At 58.8% G+C, this 23616-nt stretch overlaps 2 protein-coding genes across 3 annotated transcripts; one reads left to right on the forward strand and one right to left on the reverse strand.

The window, feature by feature from the left end:
- Positions 1-37: 37 nt before the first annotated feature.
- CCDC157 (coiled-coil domain containing 157) lies at positions 38-14668 on the forward strand. 2 transcript variants are annotated; one of them, XM_032395037.1, is made up of 12 exons: positions 38-174; positions 377-468; positions 5696-5954; positions 7928-8099; positions 8815-9460; positions 10053-10130; positions 10482-10672; positions 11998-12174; positions 12328-12496; positions 13611-13750; positions 14169-14257; positions 14345-14668. In XM_032395037.1, exons 3-12 carry the CDS (start codon positions 5707-5709, stop codon positions 14592-14594), a joined length of 2160 nt encoding a protein of 719 aa, XP_032250928.1. In that variant the 5' UTR covers positions 38-174; positions 377-468; positions 5696-5706; the 3' UTR covers positions 14595-14668. The 2 variants fall into 2 exon arrangements, with proteins under 2 accessions (XP_032250928.1, XP_032250930.1); XM_032395039.1 differs by lacking the exon at positions 377-468.
- Positions 14663-23394, reverse strand: RNF215 (ring finger protein 215). The gene is made up of 9 exons (XM_032395040.1): positions 23088-23394; positions 22683-22826; positions 22134-22205; positions 21964-22049; positions 21385-21541; positions 17834-17953; positions 17614-17757; positions 17258-17360; positions 14663-17170 (listed from the first exon to the last, which is right to left on the reverse strand). Exons 1-9 carry the CDS (start codon positions 23370-23372, stop codon positions 17148-17150), a joined length of 1134 nt encoding a protein of 377 aa, XP_032250931.1. The 5' UTR covers positions 23373-23394; the 3' UTR covers positions 14663-17147.
- Positions 23395-23616: the final 222 nt, after the last annotated feature.

Below are 23616 nucleotides of genomic sequence, written 5' to 3' on the forward strand. Positions count from 1 at the left end.
GGATTTGTGGGGGATCCCCGGAGACGCAGGCGCGCCAGGGGCAGTTCTATGAGCCGACCAGACCACAAGGGCTGAGGCTGGGACGCAGGAGACTGGGAAGACGTTCTGCATCACCCGCCGGACGCTCTTCACACACACCCCACGGCCCTGGTCCCCCTCTCCTTTACTCCAAAGGTGGGTTCGTCTCTCCCTCCCATTGGCCTGTCATCTTGGAGAGCCCCTTCCCCTCCAGCCTGCCTCCTCAAAGTCCCGCCTCCCTCCTTCCTTAATCTCTTCTTCCGCTTCACGTCTACCTCCTCCAGATCCCCTTCCCAAGTCCCAAGTCCCAAGGCCTAATTCCCACTGGTCCCTTTAACGGTGGGACTGCCTTTTCTAGGTTCCACCCTCTGCCTTCCATAGCCCCGCCCTCAAGCCCCGCGGACAGTCTCGAATCAAGACTTCTTTAAGCTCCATCCCTCTTTCCCAAAGGTACGTTCTTGCTGACCACTTCCCTAGCTTCCCTGAGCTCACCTCGAATCTCGCCGTTCCCATTTCCTCTTCTGAGATCCTGTCCTCCTTGTCCCCTCTCCCCTCCATCCCAGCTCCAGACTGCCCGCCGGCTTTTAGCCCTTGCCTGGATAGTTTTAACAGTTTCTTCACCTGTGAAATGGAGACGGGATAGGAAGAGATGCCCTCCCAAGTGTCTTACCCCATCTCTTTTTCACACACACACACACACACACACATACACACACTTCATAGCTGGTTTATGTCATTGTTGTAATTATTAACAGAATGATAATGATAGCTAGGATTTATTGAACATTTACCTGGCCAGATCTTGTGCCAAACACTACATGCATTACATCACTAATTTTTTTTTTTTTTAAGTTTTATTTATTTATTTGTCAGAGAGACAGAGAGAGTATAAGCAGGGGGAGTGGCAGGCAGAGGGAGAAGCAGGCTCCTGGCTAAGCAAGGAGCCGGAACTCCATCCCAGGACCCTGGGATCATGAACTGAGCTTGACCAACTGAGCCATCCTTCCCTACATCACTAATTTCTAATAGCAATTTATTTACAGATGAGGACAGTGAAGTTCAGAGTTGGTGGCGTGGGAATCCAAACCCAGGCCGTTCTTACTCCTCTGCTAGTGCAGCTACTTATTCCTTTGTCTTCACTCAGTCCCTTCATTGTCCCCAGGGATCCAGGCGATTAGCAGTCCTGAGTCAGAGGCTGACAGCTGGGATTTATAGATGGTTTCAGAGTTTCCAAAGTGTTTTCATGGTGGTGACCTTGAATCTCAGCAGGGTCACTGGCCAGGAGGTAGGCCTAATCATTACCAGAGGGGTAGAGTCCTATGACTCAGGGAAAGAAGGGGCTTGCATGTTGAATGGGAGTGGAGGAAAGACTCCTTCCCTATTCTGCAAGTCAAAAGTCCATCTTGAGCATGAGGGAACTGAGGAGAGGGCAGAGTTAGGGGCTGCTCCTTCCTCAGGGCAGTGTTGGCCCAATTAGTGCCATCACCCATACGATCTCAGGAATAGTCAGTGCAGGGTTAGCAGCTTTAGGCTGAGGGTTCCACTCAAGACCCAGGAATTACAGAGAAAAGAATTACAAATGCTCCTTCACTTGCCACACACTGAAGTGGTTCTCAAGCCATGTTTATAACGGCAAATCCCCAATGTTCAGAAGAAATGACATAAGGTAACCTTGGATGTTTTTCAAGGTTGTGTTTTCCTCTTACATATTATTGATGCTTTGGCATTTGTGGTTGCTTATCAGAACCAGAATCTAACAGGTGTTGGTATCTCGGATGGCCCCAGATGGCAGCTGTAGTTATTTGAGGGTGAATAGGTCCGTGTTTCTCGATGTCTTCACAGACAAGCTCCCGAGTCCTAGGTGCTTTGCCACCTGAATATGCCTCCTCCCAGGGCGGGACTGCTTGCCTGCTTGCTTGCTTGCTTTCCTCCCTCCCATTCCAGGAAGGAAACCCAGAATGTTTCAGTTTGTTTCTGCCTCATTCCTTGGGGATATAAAATCTCACAAGTGGCAATATCTCACAAGAGTCTGACACCGACATATGTGTACGGGGTTGTGGGCCTGTGTGTGTCTGTGAGTGTTGTAGGGTAGATACTCTTGGCCCTGTGGGTGAAACTGACAGAGCTGACATACCAAAGACTTGCCCCCTGTAGAGATCCTCAGAGGTAGACAGTGGCTCCTAGGGACAGGGCTCTGCATGGCCTTCTCTGACGCTTTTCTTGACACAGTGCCCAGGATGTCAAAGGTACGCAGTAATCATTTGCTTACTGAACACAGAGGATCTGACCCTCTGTACCTGCACTGTTCAGTACGGTGGCCACCCATCCATGTGGTGGTGCATTTGAAAATGGTGACTGGTCCGAACTGAGATGTTCTGTAAGTATCAGAGAGACACTGGATTTTGAGACCGAATGGAGGAAACACTGTAAAATAATCTCCTTAATGGTGTTATATTGATTTCATGTTGAAGTGATGGTATTTGGGGTTTATTAGGTTAAATAAAATATTTAATTTACCCATTTCTTTTTATTTTTTTTTTTGTGGCTAGTAGAAAATTTAAAATCCCACGTGTGGCTAGCATTATATTCCTTTTGGACAGTGCTGCCCTAGAAGCATCATGGCCTGAAGACAGAGCAGAGATGTTGGATTCAAGAATCCTAGCTCTCTGAGTGACCCTGAGTTAATCCCCTAATTTCCAGAGCCTCAGTTTCCTCGTCTGTGTAAAGGAGGTAGATTCAGGAAGTAGCACACGGTAGGTTCTGTGGTCAGAGCCTAGCACTGTTAAAGCACAACCTCTGTGCTCAGGCTCAAGACAGATGACCCCACATGAGCTTTCCCTTGCTCCATTCCTCCAGCCCGGGACACCCTCTCCTTCTTCTGGGACAGCCTCCTCCCTGCCCAGCCAGGAAGCCTCCCTAATTGCCCACTCACTCACTCTTGCCTTCATCCATTCTCAGGGATTGAAGAGCTACTCGGGGCCAGCCCTGCACTAGAGACAGGAAACCAGGCACCTGGATGAGCCTGTGACCTGAGCCCCAGAGCCCACAGGCTAGCCTGAGAGCCAGACATCCAGCTTCACAGGCAGGCACCTGCGCAGAGGTGAGGCCAGGGCCCAGTCCTCTGGGAGGCCTGAGAGGCCGGCTCAGTCTTCAGGAATCACCCCTGGGTGCCTTTGAGTGTCCCAGGACCTGTGGGCAGCAGCTGGCCCTCAAGTCCTTTGGCCCACGTGGCCAGGTCATACCACAATGAACTCAAAAGACAGTCCATGCACTTGTAGAGAGACAGATTGCCAACTGCAAATAATTACTCAAATAATAATTCAGTGCCAGTGTGGCGTATGCTGGGAGGGAAAAGAACAGAATGCTCTGAGAATATGTAACAGGTGAACTCACCTGGCCTGGGGACCTGTGGGAGGTGTGTTATTTGGAGGAAGTGTGGGGAGAAGAAGGCACATTCTGGGTGGTAAGATGCTGAGGTGGGAACAGACCACCCAGGGCCGGAACCCAGGGATGTGTTCCAGTGTTTATTCTATAGAAAGCCATTCAAGGGCTCTAAGCAGGGGGGTGAGTTGCCTTTTAAATGATCACTCTGGCCATATACAGACAGACGAGGTGGTGCTGGGCAGAAGGATGAGGGTGACCCCTCAGAAGGCTGTGGCAGTAGTCTGGGGAGAAGATGGAGTAGGGAACAGCACGGCGAACACAGTGGTGGGTTCTCAGTGTGGTCTGGACATGGGATTGGCAGCCCTAGGTGCTTGGATGGGGGTAAAGGAAGGGAATCCGAGGAAGTGCCCCGTTGCACATAGTCGGGGTGCCATTTTCTGGGATGAGTGAGGTTGAGCTGGAAGTAGGTCAGAGGAAGAGAGATTCCTCCACCAGGCCTGGACTTGCTGGGGATCAGAGAGACCGACCATGGCCTAAATACTGCCCAAGCAGCCCCCACACTGCAGGGAGGAGCTGTGGTACAAGGAAGCACTTTCTGCTGCTGAGAAACCCACAAAGGACAAGAGACCCTGCTGCAGGGTGGGGAGGGACCAGGGCTGCCCAGCTCTGAACAGAGAGAAGAGGGTGACTCTGGCAAGGCCTGTGATGAGCCACTGGAGGGCCCAGGACAGTGTCATGCTTCTCCACCTTCTGAGTCAAGGACCAGGGGCCATTCATCCAAATCATTGGCTTCAGATGTCCGCAGACTCCAGAGACGGACGAGAAGCATTCTGTGTGGGCTGCAGGGGGAAAAGGGCACATACAGAAGGCAGGCAGGCAGTGGCTACAGACAAGGATGGTCTTTGCTGTTGCTACTGCTAAGAGTAGTAATCACTAGACCAATGGTCCCTACTGCCCGAGCACTTTTACTGGTGTCTTTGCCCTGCGCCAAGCACTTTACTCTTGGATGCCTTTAATGACCTCACAACTACCCGGCCTCGTTGGGGATGGTGTCCCCATCTTACAGCTGAGACAGCTAGGGCTCATAGGGGTACAGTGACTTGCCTGAGGCCACACAGCCAGGAAAAGGCAGGACTGGGACTCTCTGCATTCACATATAATGGGCCCCCTATCACCAGAGTGATTAGGTTGGGTATGGATACAAATTTTCAGGTTTTCCTCTCTTACACCTTAAGACTTGTTTCCCCCCACCAAAATCAATGCATTTAAATTTTTCTTTGTGGATTCTTTTCAATTTCTCTATTCAATTACTCAGTCATTCACTTGCCAGTGAGCCTCTACCATGGGCCAGGCCTTAGGGTGGCCATACTGGGGATAGCAAAGTGGCTAAGGTGGGCTGGGGACCTGGCCTGGAGCGTGGAGGCCATTCCAGCAGAGAGGGATCAGGGCCCAGATGGGGGGAAGCCCAGAGAGATGATCTCACCTAGCCTGGAGGGTGCTCAGGGAAGGCTTCCTGGAGGAGGTGATATCCAGGAAGCCCGAAGGATGGGAGGAATTAGGCGGATGATGGGAATTGGATGAGGAAAGCGTGTTTCAGACAGAATGGACAGATGGGCCCACGTTCAGAAATGAGTGCCTGCACCTGAGCCGCTGCTTGGAGCTGACGGGGGTTGGAATGCAGAGTGTGGGGTGGTGGCGTGGGGACCAGAGAGGGCTGCGGGGAGACTGCGGCCAGAGGTGGCCTTTCTCCCTTAGGAGTCGTGAGGGGCGTTGGCCAGCGTGACCTGATCAGATCCGGTTTGGGCCAGATCTCTAGAGCTGAAGTGTGTCATTTGGAGGGGGCAGCCCTGCGGCCCTGCCAGAGACAGCTGCGGTGGTCCAGGTGGGAGATGACAGTGGCCCAGCAGGATCCAGCACTGTCCTGTCACGCTGTAGCTACAGGTCTCTCTTAGTCGTCAGTTGCCTAGTCAATGGTTTGCGCAGGGAGAAAAGGACTGTGGGTGCTTCTTATTCATAGCTGTATCTGCCCAGCCTTTAGCAGGGGTCTGGCACACACAGGCCCTCGGAGGGAACTGGCAGTGTAGACGTGGGGCAGGGTGGACGAGCGGGATTATGGTGACGTCTCTCCAGTACCAGGTATGGGCCCATGGCCTGGGCCCGGGAAAGGCTTCTCCCCAGGGTCTAGGTTGGACTTTTGGCCTAGGACCGACTGGGCAGAGCGGGATTTTAGGAAGTTTCCTCCGGCAGCAGCCACATGGCTCTGGCTAACGGGGACCCTCTCTGCTCACCCCAGGAGCCCCGAGGATGGCGCACCTGCTGGGCAGCCAGTCCTGCATGGACAGTCTGCGCAAGGACCTTACTGACCTGCAGGGCGCCATCGTGGATGTGTTCTCTCGAGCCGGGCCTGTGCGCTTTCCCTCCTGGAAGTTCCCTGACCGCGTGGCCTGCGACCTGGACATGGTGGCCCTGCTAGAGCACTATGACCATGTGCCGGGTGACCCCGAGTTCACGCAGCTGTCCCATGCTGTTCTGCTGGAGCTGGTCATCGACAGGTGAGGGCCTTGACTGAACCTGGTGATCTCGGGATGCTGGCATCTGCCCCTTAAACCGGTAGACCAGCCTCGGGAATCCCCGTCCCCCCCCAGCAGGGATCCAGAGGCCTGCCACCTCAAGGCCCTCATCGCCATCTCAGCTTGTGTGGCGCGCTGTGCTTTCCCCTCCTGTCTGCCCTCAGGGAGTTGCGGGCCCCCTGTTGGTCTCTGCAGCACTGCAGCTCTGAGGGCCACCTCTCCAGCTTCTGTCGGCCGCCTCCTTAGGCCTTCCGTGCGTTGGGGACACCACAGCTGCTGCTCAGAGTTTCCGTCCCAGGCCCTTTTTCCTGGTGTCTTGTGGGCTGTGCCATTCCCAGTGTGTGTCACAAGGTCAGACATGGGATGTGTTTTTCCAGATTCTGGCCCTGTTGGGAAGATTGCCCCGCAGCCCCTCTAGTTCTACGCTCTCATTAAACTTAACATGGCCATCAGCCTTCCACTTCCTGGGGACCACCACCCAGGTTCCCTGTGACCAAAACCATACACAGAAATCATGGAGACCTGACAGGCAAGGACAGTTTGGGCATGACCTGCCTGGGGACAAAGAAGCCAGGGTAACCACCTAGAGGCATGGAGGCACCCTCAGTATGCAAGTATTTGGAACCTGTGAGAGGCCAAACACGTATAAGCACAGAACACACCTTCCTTCTTGTTTGTTTGTTTGTTTAAGATTTTATTTATTTATTTAAGAGAGAGAGAGAGAGAGAGAGAGAGCAGATGAGTGGGGGGCGGGGAGGAACAGAGGGAGAGGGAGAAGCAGGCTCCACCTTGAGCAGGGAGCCCGATGTGGGGCTCGATCCCATGATCCCTGGGATCATGACCTGAGCCAAAGGCAGATGCTTAACCGACTGAGCCACCCAGGCGCCCCGAACACACCTACTTTTTCCCTGCCGCCCTCTACTAGGAATGCCCTGCCCATCCTTCCTGGTCTGGCCAAGCCTCACTCATCCATCAAGGCCCAGTCTCCCTATGCCCCTGTGAAGCTGTTGCTCACATGTCTTCCCACCCCCTCTGTCAAGACCATGCTCTGTCTTCTTTCCAGGCACCCCTCCCCCCCCCCCCCCCCCCCCAGCCCCTCCCTCTCCCTTCTTCCCCCCCCCCCCCCCCCCCGCCCCACACCGTGCTGCCCACAGCACTGCAACCGGCACAGTTGTCCCCATTCACAGAGGAAGACACAGCTCAGCGAGGGGCAGGGCCTGGAGGCAGTTGGTGTCTCCTCCCCCAGGCCTTTTCTGCCCAAGACCCTAGTGAGTTTAGGATGACCCCTCTGCACCTGGAACAAGACAAGGTCACTTACCTGCCCAGTATGTTTTGTAGATACAATACCTCTTCCTTTAAAATAGTTTGGTTCCCATGCACATACAAACTTGTCCTTCTAATGCCTCTCTTCCTTAAAAGTAGCCCGACTCTAATTTTGAACACTGAAGTCAGGATAGACCCCTAGCTGTCTTCACGTCTCCGATGTCACAGAAGCAGCTTGCTGGGCAGGAGACCCTGACTAGAATCGGGAAGCTGCAGGCGCCCCAGCCCTGCATGCTCACCCTGAGGCTGTGGGCAGGCCCTTCCGCTCCCAGGGGCTCAGCTCTGTCCTCTGTAAGGTGAAGGCTTGAGCCACGTGATGTAATGCCACCACCCACCCAGCACTTTCGGAGCACGCGCAGGACAACTGAAGCGAGACCCAGTTGGCCAGAGCATCCCAGTGTGGTGGGGAACAGCCAGGCGGAAGTGCTGTCAGCCAGGAGGCCCAGAAGACGCCCCCAAGTTCAGCCCTCAGGGAGGGCTTCCTGGAGGAAGTGGCTCTTGGATTTGAAGCCGGTCCAGCAGAGCATGTTCTAAGGCCCCCCGGGTCCGCAGAGCAGAGGCTGCTAGTTGTGTGGTGTGCAGCACGCTGGTGCCAGGCTCTACCCTAGCTGACCCTGCCGTCCTGCCCGCAGGCTCCTGCTGCTGCTTCAGAGCTGCACGAGCTTCTTGGAGGACCTCGGTTCGGAGCAGACAGTGCCCCCTACCCGGGCTGTGGGGCCCTGCATGTCTGTGGGGCTCACGGTGCGGCGCTTCTGGAACAGCCTGCTGAGGCTGGGCGTTATCTACCAGCAGGCAGCTCCCCAGGTGGGTCAGTCACCCTCACACCTGTCCGCCCTGCCCCAGTCCCAGCTTCCTTGCACACCACGCGTGCGCACCTTCACTGGCCTCACGCTGTCTGAAGGGGTACAGTGTCAACTCTGGAGCCTCCCAGTCAAGGCCCCTGCAGCGCGCAGTTAGCAATGCAGGCCTCGGGGGTCATGTCTGGGCTCCCTGGCTCTGCTGTTTATGCTGAGCCTACCCTGCACCTCACTTTGTTCATCTGTACAGTGGGAATAATAACAGTCTCTACGTCTCGGGGCGTTGTTGGGTGATACTGTTAAACATTCGCACCATTTGTTATGGCTTATCCTGTAATCTTCACAAATCCCCGTGAGGACCACCATCACTGTAACAGGGAGGAAAGGAAAACTGAGAGCTGCTATGGTGACATGAGAACAAGCAAGTCCACTGGGCAAGAACCCCGTAACCAGCACGGAGCTGGTGGCTTCACTGTTACACTCTCGTACCACGCACGGAACTGCACGGAGCCTGGGGAGGGGGACGGGGGCAGCAGAGAGTTGGCCTGCTTGGTAAGTTGAGGCAGCGAAGAAAGAAGGTTCTCTCTCTCGTTCACATTGGTGTCAGATAACCTCTAAGGGTCTGAGCATCAGGAGAGGCTGCACAGAATAATCCCCAGGAAACTGATCCCCTCCCAGGCCCATCTCCCTCATCTGCTCTCCCTTTCTTTTCCTGACCACAGAAAAGGGTAAACCAAGGGGAGAACCTCACCTCCAAGCCCACAGCCAAGGGCGAGCCAGCCAGGAGCCCTGAATTTGTGACTGCCAAGTTCATCAAGCCCCCCTCCCCGACGCCAGGCTTGCCCCAGACCTGCCAAGAGCCGGACAGCCTCCCCGTCAGAGTCTCCCCGCAGTGTCCAGCCAGGACTGCCAAGAACAGGAGGAGCGTTCCCTCCCAGACAGTGGAGACGGCCCTGGTGCCCTGTGATGCATGCACCAGCGTCCAGGGCAGCCTGCGGGAGGTGGGCAAGGTGCTCATAGGCCTGTGTCAGAGCCAGAACTTGCCCTCGTCCTTAGGCCAGTTCCAGCAGCTGGTGCAGGACAGCATGGGCCTCAGGCCGCTGCCGGCCGCCACCGTGGGCCACTGGGCAGCAGAGCAGAGCAAAGACCTGACCCGCCTCAGCAAGCACGTGGGGGCCCTCAGTCAGCTTGTTGGGCCACTCAGGGCCCAGCTGGAAGAGGCCGAGGGGCAGAAGGACGGGCTGAAGCAGCAGGTGGGCCAGCTGGAGCAAGCCCTGCAGGAGGAGCAAGGGGAGCGGCGGCGACAGGCGGACGAGGCCGCACAGCAGCTGGTGGAGTGGGGGCGCAACAGGCAGCAGCTGCTCACAGGTCTGTGCCCCGGAGGCCGAGCCCGTAGTCCCCGGGCCCTGCTGCAGCCCTAGTGCAGGGCTGCAGGGACACGTCGCTGGGGTGAAGAAATGCAGGCTAGGCAGTGGGGTCAGAGACACCGAGGGAAGGCAGCTCAGCAAGCTGCTTACCCTGCAGGCAACCGGAGCTTCGTCCCACCGGAGAGCACTGGAGCTGGTGGTGTAGAACACGTGCCTCAGGGCTGGCCCCTCCGAGGGCACGGGAGCCAGGGAGTTCACCCGCCCACTCCTGTGTGTCCCTGAGGGGGACCCCCGGGGGAGCTGAGGCAGAGAGATAGCCAGTGCCCGCTGGTGGTGGGAGGCCGGAGGGATTGGGGCAGGTCACTTTCCTGAGCCTGTCACCTCTGTGGAGGCCAAGAGCCGTGTAGAGACCTGGCAGCCGGCCAATAGGAAGGAGGGGGAAGGGGGCCCAGGCCTTCTGGCACCTTCTGCAGGCCCAGGCAGCCACTCCACACAGCACCGGCTGCCCCGACGCTGCAGGGTGCGCTGGGCGTGAAGGCACCGGCCAGGCCCGAGGGAGCCTCTGAAGGGCCTCTCTCTCTCAACTGCCGTAGAAACAAGTGACCTCAAGACGAAGGTGGCCACCCTGGAGGGGGAGCTGAAGCAGCAACAGGAATCCATGCAGGCCATAGGTGAGGCACCCCATCATGTGGCCCTGTACCCCGTGTGCTGTGCTCGGGGGTGCAGCTGGATGCACACCCTCTGTCTCTCCCCCGGGCTTCTGGGAACCACGAGACGGGGCCTGACTGGCCACACTGCTGGGTGATGGCCGGAGTTGGGGTGCCGCCTCCCACCCAGAGAGCACTTTCTGTTTCCATGGAAGGGTTGAGAGCCGCATTTTGTGCTGAGGACACTGAGGCCCAGAGACAGGCTGTGACCCCTCGCACCCCACCTCAGGTCCCATCCTGGGTCAGAGGCAGTGCGGGGACTTGCACCCAGGCTTCACCTGCTCTCCCCCTTCCCGTGCCCACTCAATCCTGCAGAGACAAAGGCCCGGCAGCTTCAGGAGGAGGCCGAGCGCAGGGCAGAGGCCGAGAGGCAGGTGCAGCAGCTAGAGGAGCAGGTGCAGCTGCTAGCAGGGCGGCTGGATGGGGCCGGCCAGCAGATCCGCTGGGCCAGCACAGAGCTGGACAAGGAGAAGGCCCGGGTTGACAGCATGGTCCGCCACCAGGAGGTGAGGCCCCCAGCGCCTGGGGGTGTCTGCGACGTAGGCTGCAGGAAGAGAGAGCTCCACTGGTGGGGGGTGGGGGTTTACCTGGGTAGGGTACCTTGCTCCCAAACACACACCCAGGTTTTTGTTTGATCTTTACCAAGAGTTTGAGCCCTCCCCTGAACCCCGGGCCCTGGGGAAACAGTGATCCAGGGACAGATACAGCCAAAGGAGGCCTTGTTCTGGAGGAACGCCCCGCCACCCCTTGAGGACAAGCAGCTAGGCCACCATAGCTCTGCCGTCAGATGGCTAAGAGGTGCGGGGAAAGTACTGCAGGGGTCCACAGAGGGACAGCCCCATCTGTTTGTGGGAATCCAGGATGGCTTCTGGGAGGCAGTGGCCTTTGAACTGGATGCCAAGGGCTAATGATTAGTCCATCAGTCAGAGGAAGGACAGGGAGGACAAAGGGTGAGCCGAGGCCCAGGATACAGCTGTGCCCTGGGCATTGGGGCCTTGTAGGAATCCTTAAGGGTGGGGCTGAGGGAGCAAGTGACCTGCCACCTAGAGCAGGAGATAGGGCTGAGAACTGTCCTGACTGGTCTTACTCTCAGAGGCTCGGCGGAGAAAGCAAGACCCCAGGTAGAAGTCCCTACCATCAGGCATGGCCCAGGCTGAGAAAGCCTTTCAATGCCAAGCAGGTGCTTTTCTCAGTGCCCTGCGAACAGTCATGGTCACCAGGTATCAGATATGTGCTGTGAACAAGGTGCAGGGCCTCAGACTCTGTAGCCCTCTTGTTCTTCCTCACCACAACAATAGGAGGTAGATACTCTCATCATGCCTATTTTATGGATGAGGAGACAGGCTCAGGGAGGTTAAGGAAATTACCCAAAGCTGCACAGCCAGCCAGAGGCAGAGCCAGGACTTGGAGCAGACCGGCACTGGTTCTTCCTGCTTTGCACTCAGTGGGTGTCAGGAAAAGTGGGTCCCAAGTGAGGTGGGCTGATGGGACACGGGAGACCTAAGGAGAAGAAAATGTATTGCCCAGAATTCCTCTCCCAGTGGAGACTGTGACTGGAAAGAGAGGGGACGAGACTGATAGTCAATCAATTGCTTTCCAAAGGGGTAGGGGTCTGCAAGTTGGGGGGCCTGGCCCTGACTGGGTTGGAGGGGTCCAGTGGGGTGTGCCCCTGTCTCGCCTCGGCCCCTTCTGCTACACAATGTGCACAGCCTCCTCTCTGCGCAGACGGGGCACAAGGAGGAGGGTCAGAGATACCGTGGCCTCCCCTGTCCCATGGCTGGGCCTTGCCCCGTGGGCCTCACGGCTTCCCTGCCCGCCCGCCCTGGCTCAGTCCCTGCAGTCCAAACAGCGAGCCCTGCTGCAGCAGCTGGACAGCCTGGACCGGGAGCGTGAGGAGCTGCGGGGCAGCCTGGACGAGGCCGAGGCCCGGCGGGCCCAGGTGGAGGAGCAGCTGCAGAGTGTGCAGACTGAGAGGGAGCAGGGGCAGAGCCAGCTCCTGGCCCAGCAGGTAGGAGCCGGCAGGGTGAGGGTGCGGGACGGCTCTTCCCTTTCTCCAGGCGGAGTGCCTGCAGGCCTGTCCCGTGTCTAGATGGGAGGGGGGTGTCCCCAGGGGAGCCGGGAGCCATTCCTTGGGCAAGGCTTGAGCCTCCCCCTGCCCCAGGAGCTGCTGCAGAGCCTGCAATGGGAGAAGCAAGGCCTGGAGCAGGCCACGACGGATCTGCGGCTGACCATATCGGAGCTGGAACGAGAGCTCGTGGAGCTGCGGGAGCGGGAGCGGCTGCTGGTGGCCTTTCCAGACCTGCACAGACCCATCGAGGCCCAGATCCCAAGTAGGGGCCCAGAGGTGGTGGCCAGGGCATGTTGTGGCCCGGACAGGCAGCTGAGGGCTCACCTGGGCAAGACACTGGAGTCTGTAGCTCCCCAGCCTGCAGCACGGTCCCTACTGAGTCCCCAGGACACACAGGTGCCTCATGTGTTAGCCACTCTGTTTGATGGGGACATAGAAGCCCAGAGGCAAGGGGACTGCCCACTGTCGAATGGCTGAGTCTGTGTAGGTCTAACCGCCTCTGTAGCCTGTGCTCTTTACCATGTTACATGCCAGTCCTTGCTCAGTGTCCTGGTGTCCCCTGTCCTGGTGTCTCCCCAAACCACACCACAGGGCCAGCTTCAGGGGCACCGCCCCAGTTGTCCAGTGGCCAGTGTCACGCACCCCATGGTACAGGAGTGCTAGGTACCTGTCTCAGCAGAGGACTGGATGCCAGGCAACCTAGGTTCTCATTTCAGGCCCTCCAGCCCTCACCCCTGGGTGGTGAATCCACTTGTGGAGCTGTCGGGAAGATCCACTGCAATTTAGCTGGTCACGATAAGTCATCAGTCCTGAGCACTATGTGCCAGGCCCTTCCGTTGTCCTTTGATCCACCCCATAAGATGGGTAACAGCCCTTTCACAAACCACAAGACCGAGAACCAAAGCAGGCAGCAACTTGCTCAGGTTCAGCGTTAGAAAGAAAGCATCCATCTCCCGAGTGGTGGGAAAGAACGTGTTTGCTGAATTCCTGTGACTCATACCCAAGAGCTGGCTGCGTGACTTGAGACACCTCGCTGTCTCTGGCCCTCTGAAAACAGGAGGCTTTGGAAGAGATTCACTCTCTTGTCTAGTTACAAAGTCTTCAGTGAGCTTGAGGTCCCACTCAGCTCTCAAATTCTACAATGCTGTGGTCACCTCCCAGCAGGTAGGGGGTGGGAAACCGGGACAAGGCCTCAGGAGAAGGAAGATGAGGTTGGGGGGGGGCCTGGTGCCCGGACCTGCTCGGCTCCCCTGGGCTCGCCAGGCCACCAACCCAAGGCCTACCCCAGCTGGCGTGTGTGCCCTCGGAGGTCCTGTTCCCCTGGGCACCAGAGGCAGCCCTGGCGGGGTGAGGTCACAGAGAGTATGTCCCTGCAGCCTCCGGCGATGTTACAGACGACATGGAGAGGCAGGTACAGGCCAACGACATCCGCATCCGGGTCCTGCAGGAGGAGAATGGGCGGCTCCGGTCTATGCTGTCCAAAATCCGGGAGGTAGCCCAGCAGGGGAGCCTCAAGGTGGGCAGCTTGGCTCCTCAACCTGAGAGGGCTGGCCCCTGGGGACTTGGAGGAGGCCCCTGACCCAGCAGGTCTTCAGACCCCACCCTGGGAACCTACTGCAAGCCTGCCTCATCACGTGTGGTTTCCGCGTTTCAAGCAGGCATGCGCGTGGTACAGTGCCTACCGGCTCCAAAATTGCCCCTCCAGCTCTTGTTGCCTTTATTTCAAGGACAACCAGGAACCTTGTCAGAAAGCCAAACTTCCCACACTTAACCGCGGCTGGGGTGGCCCTGGAAGGCTCCCCAAACCCTGCCCCTGAGAGGAAGGGGCTGTGGGTTTGGGTTTGGGCCCTCCCTTCTCCTCCATGGCGATGACACCCTCGCTGAACAGTGTAGAGAGATTTCCTGGGCCTTTCTGAATTTGCCTTTCATTGCAGCTGATCCCCCAGGACCAGCTCTGGGCCCCTCCCAGCAAGGGAATCCAGGGAACAGTGTCCCCAGCCCAGGCCCAGAACGCATCCCCAGGGTGAGTAAGGCTTTGATGGAGGTGGGGCAGACGGGTGGGCTGGTCCCCCTCACTCACAGGGGGTCTTGCCATCTGGTCCTCCCCCAGGCCCCTGGGCAGGCGGCAGCTGCCTAGCCGCAGGACAGCCAGCGCGGGCAGGACCCTACCATGCCAGCGCCGGGCATCCCCACCTCAGCCGTCCTGCAGTCGGCCCGGCGGCTCCTCCCTGGAGGACATGACCCACTCAACCAACTGTGCTCAGAACCCCATCCGGGCCTTGGCCAGGCTGAGGAGAAGACTGTCACCAGGCCAGGGCCAGGCCAGCCCTGCATACCAGCCCCGGGAGCGGCCCACGTAGCCTGCCGGGCGGTGGGGCTGGAGGGCAGGTAGCTGGCAACCTTCAATGTAATAAAGCCCCAGCCATGTGCCCACAGCTCCCTTGGCCTCACAGCAATGGCTGAGCCAGAGGCAGAGTCCTTCCTTCCCCGTTCTGGGCAGGGACCACCGAGTCCCCAGCCCTGCAGGTCATCTGCCAGCAGAGGCCTGGCACACTGTGAGCCCTCAGTAAGTGAGCGCTCCCTGCCTCTGTCCTGACAGGGCAGTGGGAGAAGAGAGCACACCAAGGACAGAAAGAAGCGTTAGCACCTGGGCCAGGTCAAAGGCAGTCTTCTGACCCCCATAGCAAGGGCAAAACGGTGACATGGACTCAGCGACCCCTACCAATGGAGAGCAGGGTCAGGGTAGGGGGTATGTCAGGGAAGGAAAGCAGCTGCCAAGGTAGGTCCAGTGAGGAAGGAGTCAAGAGAAGGGGGTCCCGGCTCTGGGCTCACAGAGGCAGGCAGAGGCCAGGGAAGCCTTCCCAAGCCCCAGCCCTGAACCCAGGATGGGGACATTAAGGACCCAAGAAAGTCAGTCCTCCTTTTACTAAGGAACTATTCACCTTCAGGAAATGTGAGTCACAAAGGGTTTCTCTAAATCCAGGAGGTTGGATCCCTAGAAGGCAGGGCAAGGCCTCACCTAACCAGACAGTGGGACACCCAGCAAGCCCTCACTTTCCCAGACCTGTCTCTTGGGGCCCCGGCACTCATGCCACCCAGCCGTGCCAGGCCCACAGTCCAGTTTTCTCCACGAAGCCTCCAGCCTGCCCTGAGTCACCACGTCAGTGAAGGACAGGCTCTAAGGCCTTGCTCAGGACTTCTCAGGGTAGGCACTCCCAGCTTCCTATGACATTTTCCCCTGGTGAGAAGGCCAACAGGTAGAGTGCCTCAGTTTACAGAGAAGGGTCGAGAAGGGCCATGTGTGTAGCTGAACTGCCATGGCCACTATCTGCCCAACTCTGGCTTCTGGGGAGCGTGGCGTTGCTGAGGGAGACTGGGATGCCCGGGCCCTGCCCTTCATAGGCGAGAGCCAGCCCTTGGGGTGGGGTCCCTGAGGCAAGAGGCATGGGCCCAAGTCCAGGGGGAGGACCCATCACAGCTCAGCTCCCCTCTGCTCAGTTCTGGAGGTCAGAAGTTCGGGCCCTGTGGCTGGGTTCTCCGTTCAGGATCTTAGAAGACTCACGTCAAAGTATCTGCCAGGTTACATTCCTTTCTGACAGCTCTGGGGAAGAACCCGCTCCCAGACTCGTTCTGATTGCTGGCAGAATTCCGATTCTTGCAGCTGTAGGACTGAGGTCCACCTCCTTGCTGTGGCTGCTGTCACCAGGGGCCACTCTTACCGCTTAGAGGCCGTCTGCCTCCCTTACCGCCTGGCCCCCTCCATCTTCAAGTCAGCAACAGAGAATTTCTCATGCACTGAACGCCCTTCCTGCTTCAACTTTCTGACTTCCTCTTCTTCCACCAGGCCAGAGAAAACTCTGCTTCTAATGGGCTCTCGTGGTTAGGTCAGGCCCTCTTGGATACCTTCCCCATCTTAAGGTCAACTGTGCCACATAATATAACCTAATCATGGGGGTAAAATCCATTCGACTCCCAGTTGCAGGTTTACAACAAGGCATGTTCATGAGGGCTGGGGGGGGGGGATCTTGGGACCCGTCTTAGAACCTCCCTCCCACAGACAGCAGAGCCCAAGGCGACTTTTCTGTCTTAAGACATCCACACAAATCTGATCTCTTATGTTAAAAATATATCCATATTTACTTCAATATTAAACCTCCCCTACCCCAAATCTAAAAAAACCGGCTGTCCCTAAAAGATGCACCACATTTATCCTGCAGCTTCAAGTATCCTGGTCAGCAACCTATAGCCCGGCCAAGAAGCACAGGATTGGATGGCTCCGAGGCCTCTGGTCCCAGCCAGGCCTGGGAAGGGAGCCCAGCTGAACAGGCGGGAGCACTTGCAGCTCCTAGTGTCCAAGGGCTGAGGGCAGTATCTGTGGAGGGGCCTCTGGGTTGAACATCACAGCCTTGGCCAAGATGTGTCCTGAAAGACAGTCAGGCCAGGATGTCCCCAAGGCCAAATAGCTCCTCCCACAACCCAACCCCCAATAAATAAGCACAAAACCCGGCCAGCCACTGCAGCCTCAGTCCCCAGGGATGGCCTGACAGGTCAGAGAGCCGCCAGAGCCCTGGGAACAGCTGCACTGCCCCACAACCTCCTTCCCCAGGCCGCTGTGCAGGGTCCTGGGAGCTGCCTTCGAGGAGGGCAGACACAGACACCCCAGGATGGTAGAGAAGGGCCCCAAAGTGGCTTCTCTTTCTTGATTGGCAGGTCCAGACTCTGGGGGCCGTGGTCCCTCCTTCCCAGTATGAATATGATGGGGTGCCTTGCCCCTCAGCAGGGGAGGCCCCTATCCTTCCTCCAGCAGCAGGGCTTCCTGTCCATCCCGCTGTACTGTTCCAGGAGCCCAGGCCGAGGGCCAGGGTGCAGGTGGGAGGGTCCTTTGCCCACATGCAGAGACCCAGCGGGGGCAGCTAATCGTCTGAGTAGCGGTTCCCTGCAGGGGAGGAGGAAAAAACAGGGAGGGAGGTGTCAGGTGGGGAGCAGGTGAAGCCAGCCAAGGGCCCCCACCCCTGGTGCTTACCCAGGACGTTGAATTTGCATAGCGGGCAAGTCTGCTGGAGCATCAGCCAGGGGTCCACGCAGTCTCGGTGAAACTCGTGCTTACAGGGCAGCACCCGGAGCCACTGCAGGGTGTGGGGGAAGGCTTCAGGCCAGAGTCAGGCCTCCAAGTGGGGCTGCCTGGCCCCCCACCTGTGCGGGGGAACTGAAACCCCTGCGGCCTGTCACCCTCCCCCCCCAACACCCCATTCTGCTTTCCTAGTTACAGTAGGAGGTGAGAGGATAAGGGCCTGGTAGGAACGGTTCTGGGGTCTCTCGGGAGTAGAGTGAGAGACATCACAGGTCAGCTGACGGCTGGCCTCTGCCCGTGGCACTAACCTGCTTGTTGCAGAAGTAGTCCAAACACACGGCGCAGGTCTCAGCACCGGGTTCTGGGGGGCCCCGGGTTGCCCTGCCCAGACGGCAGCGCCGGGTCTTGAGGGATGCCAGTCTCCGCACCACGCGGAGCTTGAGCAGATCCACCTGGTGGGGGAGGGCAGGCACAGTTAGGCAGGCTGGAGGGCTGGGGGCACGGGGGCTCCCAGGGGCTGGCTCTCACCTGGCCTCCAGGTTCCCGCTGGCTCTGTCTCGACGCCTGCCGCTGGGCCTGGACCACGAGGCCTGTGCACAGGAGCATGGCCACCAGCAGGATGGCGTTCCACAGCTGCTGCAGGGGCTTCTGGGCAGGGGAACAGGGTGTCAGGGATGCTGGGGCTGCTCTACGCTCTTCCCTAGTGAATCCACTCCGAGGACCAGGCAGGTAAGGTCCATTGGCAGCGTGTCCCTGCAGGCTCCTGGCTGCCTCTTCTGAAGCCTGCGTGCCTCCCATCTGTGCCCCCAAGGTCTGCCCCTGCTGCCTATACAGTTCCTCATCCAGCTGCTGAGGGGACCCACATCTGTCCCCAGCCCCTCTCCTGGGCAGCAAACCCAGTGTTTTTTGCATTCTTGGAACTTCTCTCTGGCAGCCTCACAGACTCCCCAGCCCGGGACCCTATCACTTTCCCACCCCCATCCCTACCCACTTCCATCTGGGCCGAGCATTCACATGATCCCGTGGCTTCGCTCTTAGGTGGCTCATGCACCCCTCCCCTCCATCCCACTCCTCTGCTCTTTGGGGGCCCTACTCCAGCCTCACCAGCCCATTTCCCACAGCGACAAGGATCTCATCTGCAAACCTGATCACGCAGGACCCCTGCTTGACACCCTTCCCTGCGATGCCCCCGTCCTCAGGAGAGACCCCGAACTCCTCTAGCAGCCATATGGCAAGGCCCTAGATCGCCCATCCCCTCTGCCCTTTCAGGGTCCCATGCTCCTTGCTCTTTCTCGTGTTCCCAGTTCTTCCTCACCCCTTCCTTCGGCTAATGCCTTCGGATCCCCCTTGCTCCAGAGCTCTCCCTGACCACTAGGGCTAGGCAGATGCTCCCCACTTGCCTCCCCCTGCCCAGCCCAGCCCTCCTCACACTCTTTACTGTGTGTTTCCTCATCGCTGCCCTCGTGGTCCTCAGGCTCCTGCTGGTGGGAAGGATCCACATCTGAGAGGCCCCTCGGGACCTCAGAGCTCCTGGGGCGGGGATGGGGGGGCACACACTGACCTTGACTTAACTCCCCCCACCCCATAGCAGTGTGGCAGCTGGGCTTTGACTACAAAACAGCTGGCTCAGGAAATGATGTGGCAGAGTAAGCAAAACCCAGATGGCTCACCCACACAGGCACACCGGCTCACAGGGTCTCTGGATGTGTCATGACTAATAAATGCATTCATTTAAAAGCTTTCCGCATTCCTAGTAGTTTTCTGCCACCATGTTCTTCCCCAGCCAACGATGAAGTTCAACTACCATCATGTTGGGGGAGAGGGGCCGAGAAGTGATTTGCTGCTAAAAGAGAACACCTCTGGATGAGGCTGGGGGCTGCTGGTGTCACAAGACGCCGCTCTTGCTCAGAGTGCAGGCACCCGAGAAGCCGTTCTCAAGAGATGTCCGTGAGCCCCAGCTTCCCGTTCCTCCCCTCTCCCCTCTGGTCTCTGTGCCCCCGTCTTCCCTGGGGAGTGGGAGAAGCTGGTGGCACCTGCGCCGGGAAGCTCTCCCCAAGCCCCCAGGCTGAGTTCAGATGTGTCCACTGTGTTCCGGAGGGCCCATGCCTACCCCCAGCTCGGTGCTCACCCCAGCAGAGTGACGGCCATGGCCTTTCTCCTCCCCAGATGGGGCCCCAGGAGCCCAGGGCTGGAGCTGCCCTGCCGAGCCAGGCGGACACGTGGCAGGACTCACTGAGTGGCCACTGCAGTGTAAGCTCGCCAGGGCAGAACCTGGAGCTCCATGCTCTGGAGCAGCCTGTGAGCACTGGGTGAGCAAAGGGCATGGCCAGCTTGGAGGCCTGCTGCAGGCTGGAGACCCGGTCTCCTCAGGCTCAGCACATCTTAGGGACCCCCGGGTGAGGGGGGGAGGGCAGGGTCTGTCCATCAGAGCAGTTAGGGAGTGGTCCACCTGACCTTTCTGATGCATGGGTGCTGTAGCTCTGGATTCCCAGGCTCGAAGGACGGTGACTGGGCCCTAGGGTTGGGGCTGACAGCTGGCCCCAACCACCCTCAAGCCACCTTGGCTATCATGGCTACCCGGCACTTGCACGGGCCCACGCTGGCTGGCAGCACGGCTGCTCAGCTTTGCCCTCTGTACCAGCCAGACTGACCTGCGGACTGCATCCATTCCCACTCCCAGGCCCCTCGCCCAGCCCGCTCCTCCCCTAGCTCCAGCCCTTCTGCAGGCACTTCCTCGCTCGTCTGACAGCCCTTCACCAAATGCCTGCACCGCCCAGATGTCTGTGTGGGCTGCCCTCCAGGGGGAGAGCCGGTGGGGCTCCCTCTTCTTCCAGAAAGCCCTTTCCTTCCCCCCAGTCCCGGTGCCCGCTCCCTTCACACAACTGTGGTTCAGTTCCTGCTGCTCAAATAGGAATGAGCACATGGCGCCTGGGCCGAACTGCCGAGGCCTTATTGTGTGAGAGTCCCTTCCCTGCTTGTCTTTGAGCCCCTTCAGGACAGTGCCCGGGTCTCACAGGTACTTTGGACCCTCCCAGCCCTTCTCATCGAGCCCTACATGTCCTAGGACCTCAAAAGTTATCTGGTGACTGCTAATTTATTCAAGCACTTATAACAATAAACACATTCAGAGTAGCAGGAGCGGCCCGCCTGCACCATGCCCACCGTGAACTTTACGTACACATGACCCCCTGGCAACCCCGTGGCCGTGTGCTGTCCTTGTTCACAAACAAGGAACATGAGACCAGAGAGGTTAAACGCTCAACCTGAGATCACTCAGCTAAGTCCACAAGTCTGCCTGACTTTTGAAGCTGCCTCGCATGGCCCAATCCCACTGACTCTCCTGGAGGCTGCCCACCGGGAGAAAGGACATGCCCGCCCTGACAGAGCAGGGACTCGCGAGATGCTTGTGGACCGAATAAATTTGAACCTTCTCGATGCCCAGCATTGAGAAATCCAGAGACTAGTAAGACACAGCCCCAGCCACCGGGAGACAAAATCACATTCCCCAACACTTAGACACTTTGGGCTATCCTAAGAACACTATGAAGGGTCTGACAAAGCATTGCTGCGATTTAGAAGGAGGGAGAGGGGGACGGTGGGCTGAGGTTGTGAGGGAAGCCTTCCAAAGCAGGCAAGCAGATGGGGACAAATGGAGACGGAGAAAGTGTCCATGCCTGCAGCCAAGCATGGACAAGGCCTAGTGGCAGGAGGCCAGGGCATGTATGAAGGCCAGGAAATGGCACAGGGTGACAGGGTATAAGGAAGAGACTAGAAAAAAAAAGGGCGAGTAAACAGGAGAGCTGTGAAAGCTAGGCTAAGGAGTCTGAACTTTATTCTGCAGGCAATGGGGAGCCAAGGAGGGCTTCTAAGCGGGAGAATAACATGACAATAGTAACTAACGCTGATTATGCATGGCCCCATCAGGCACTGCACTGAGCACCCACCGTGTCAATGAGTGCTCATTACAGCCCTGGGGCATGGAAGCAGCAGTCCTGGCCACCAAGGTGAGGAGAGGCCACAGGATCTGAGACAAGGCATGTGTGCAGTGCCATCCAAGTCCCCTCTCCCCAGGCACCCACCTGTTCCTGGGCCCGACTGCCTCCCAGGCACACCAAGTCCTGCCATCCTCCGTAGCCATCCTTGGAGAGGCCACAGGTGGTCCACAGGGTCAGCTTCCACTCGATGTTGGCTGACAGCGACTCTCCGCTGGTGATCTCGGCTGTGGCCTGAGTCCTCCTGGGACGGAAAGCCACAGAGGGGCCAGAGAGAAGGGCTCTTGGGAGGAGAGGTCCAGACCCACCCACCTCAGCCTTGTAGGAAAAAGATCTTCCCAAGTATCATCCCACAGCCCTTCTGCTTTGGCTCCCAGGCCTTTTCTGGTCATTGGTTTTTCCATTCTCACATCAGCCAGGCCAGGGAGGCCTGCAAGTCTCAGAAAGAACCTGTCAATCAGGAATCCAGCTCCCTCCTTGCTGGAGCCAATTCCCCTCTGCCCCTAGAGCTGCCTCTTTGCTCCAGTCCCCTCACCCATTTTTCAGACCAGGAGACTACGGTCTTAAGGTTAACAGGAAAAGACCCCTGAGACCATGGCAGATTCAGGGACCCCTCAGCACCCAGGCTCCCAGGCCCAGTGCTTTGGAGCCTAAACCCCAACTCACTGCAGCAGGGCCTCCAACAGCTTGGTGACATTGGAAGAGTAATGCAGGACAATCACTGGCCTGAGCAGCAGCTGCGATATGTCTAGCTGTAGATGGATGGACAAGGAGGTCAGCTGGCCTTGGTCCCCTCCTCCCTGGCCTGCACACCCCCACTGCCTGAACCGGTTTACCTCTCGGACCACGTTGTGGTTCAAGATGAGGAGGAGCAGGGCAGAGGCTCCCAGGAAGAGTGCCCTCCGCATCTGCAAGGGACAGAGGCAGAAGCTAGCTGGCACCCTGCCCACACACCTGTCTCACTACCCACGACCACAGTTCTTAGCTCCTGGCTCTGCAGTGAGTGTTTCCTCTGGACAGACTGGCTGCACACTCCTTGAGGTCAAGGGCAGAAACTTATTCCTCCTGCCATTCCCCCAGATGTTCTGTGGGACCCAAACTATTATGTGCCTTCCCTAGTAGGACAGGCCTGCCCACCAACTCTCAGCAGGGACTCCCCATCTGATACTCCCAGAGCCTGGTGGAGCTTCCTGACTCTGCCCGGCCTCCTCCCACCTCCCTGCTTCCACTCCATACTGATTCAATTTTCCAAACTGGGGTCCCTCACCTCATCCAGGCCCAAGATTTCTCTGGAAGCTCCTTAGGGGCCCACCTGGTAGTCTGGCTCTGGCAGATGCCTTGAAACCCCTTCCTTCAGCCCCCTTCCCCACATACACCCCGTGCACCTGCTGGACCAGGGCCTTGGGATAGGCCTGCGGGCCGCTGCCCTGACTCTCCTGGTGGAACTGGGCCGCCTGCTCCTTGCCCACGTATGCCACTGCAATCCAGCCTTCTACGGGCACCTCCTGCTCAGCATCCACGATGTCCATCTGTGGGGCAAGGGACCATGGGCAGAGGGAGGAGGGGGGAGGAAGGGGGGCTGGACACACAGGGGATGCAAGGCCAGGGTTGGGGAGCGAGTTTGAAGGGGAAGGCATCTGGATCTCAGGTTTTGGAAGCCGGGGTTTGAGGCCTGGGCAGCTCGGGGAAGGGGCGCTCGGCTGCTACGGCTCGGTCCAGGATGAAGGCCGGATCTGGGTGCGGGGTCTACGGCGGGGCGGGCCGGGGCCAGATGGCTCGGCTGCGCTCACCAGCAGCAGGCGGCCGCCCAGCGCGGGTGCCGGGTCGGCCTCGGGGCCGATCCTGACGCCCTCCAGGACCAGACCGTCCTGCCGCGGCAGCCTCACGTCCACCCGTACGGCGCGGGCCCCGCCCCGCCCCGCCCCGGCCTCAGGCTCGCTGCCGTCCGCCGCGGCACCGGGTCCCGCCAGGCCCAGCCAGAGCGGCAGCAGGGGTAGCAGCAGCAGCAGTGGCGACGGCGGCGGCGGAGGAGGCGGTGGGGGCGACCTCAGCGCGGGGCGAGCGGCGGGGCCCATGGCCGGACCCGGCGAGCAGACGAAACAGGGGCGCCGGGGGTCCCGGCGCGGGGGGTGGAGCGGAGGGAGCGAGGCCGCGGCCGGACGGGGCGGGGCGCCGGGAGGGGCGGGGCCGGGGCCGGACGGGGCGGGGCGCCGGGAGGCGGGGGGCGGGAGTCCTCGGCGGCTCTGGCGCCCAGACAGGGCCCCGCGCGCCCCCTGGTGGACGCGGAGAACTCCGGCGCCGGCGGCCGTGGCGTCGCGA

Source organism: Phoca vitulina, unplaced genomic scaffold (genome assembly GCF_004348235.1).
Source record: "Phoca vitulina isolate PV1807 unplaced genomic scaffold, GSC_HSeal_1.0 scaffold82, whole genome shotgun sequence".
NCBI classification, from domain to species: Eukaryota; Metazoa; Chordata; class Mammalia; order Carnivora; family Phocidae; genus Phoca; species Phoca vitulina.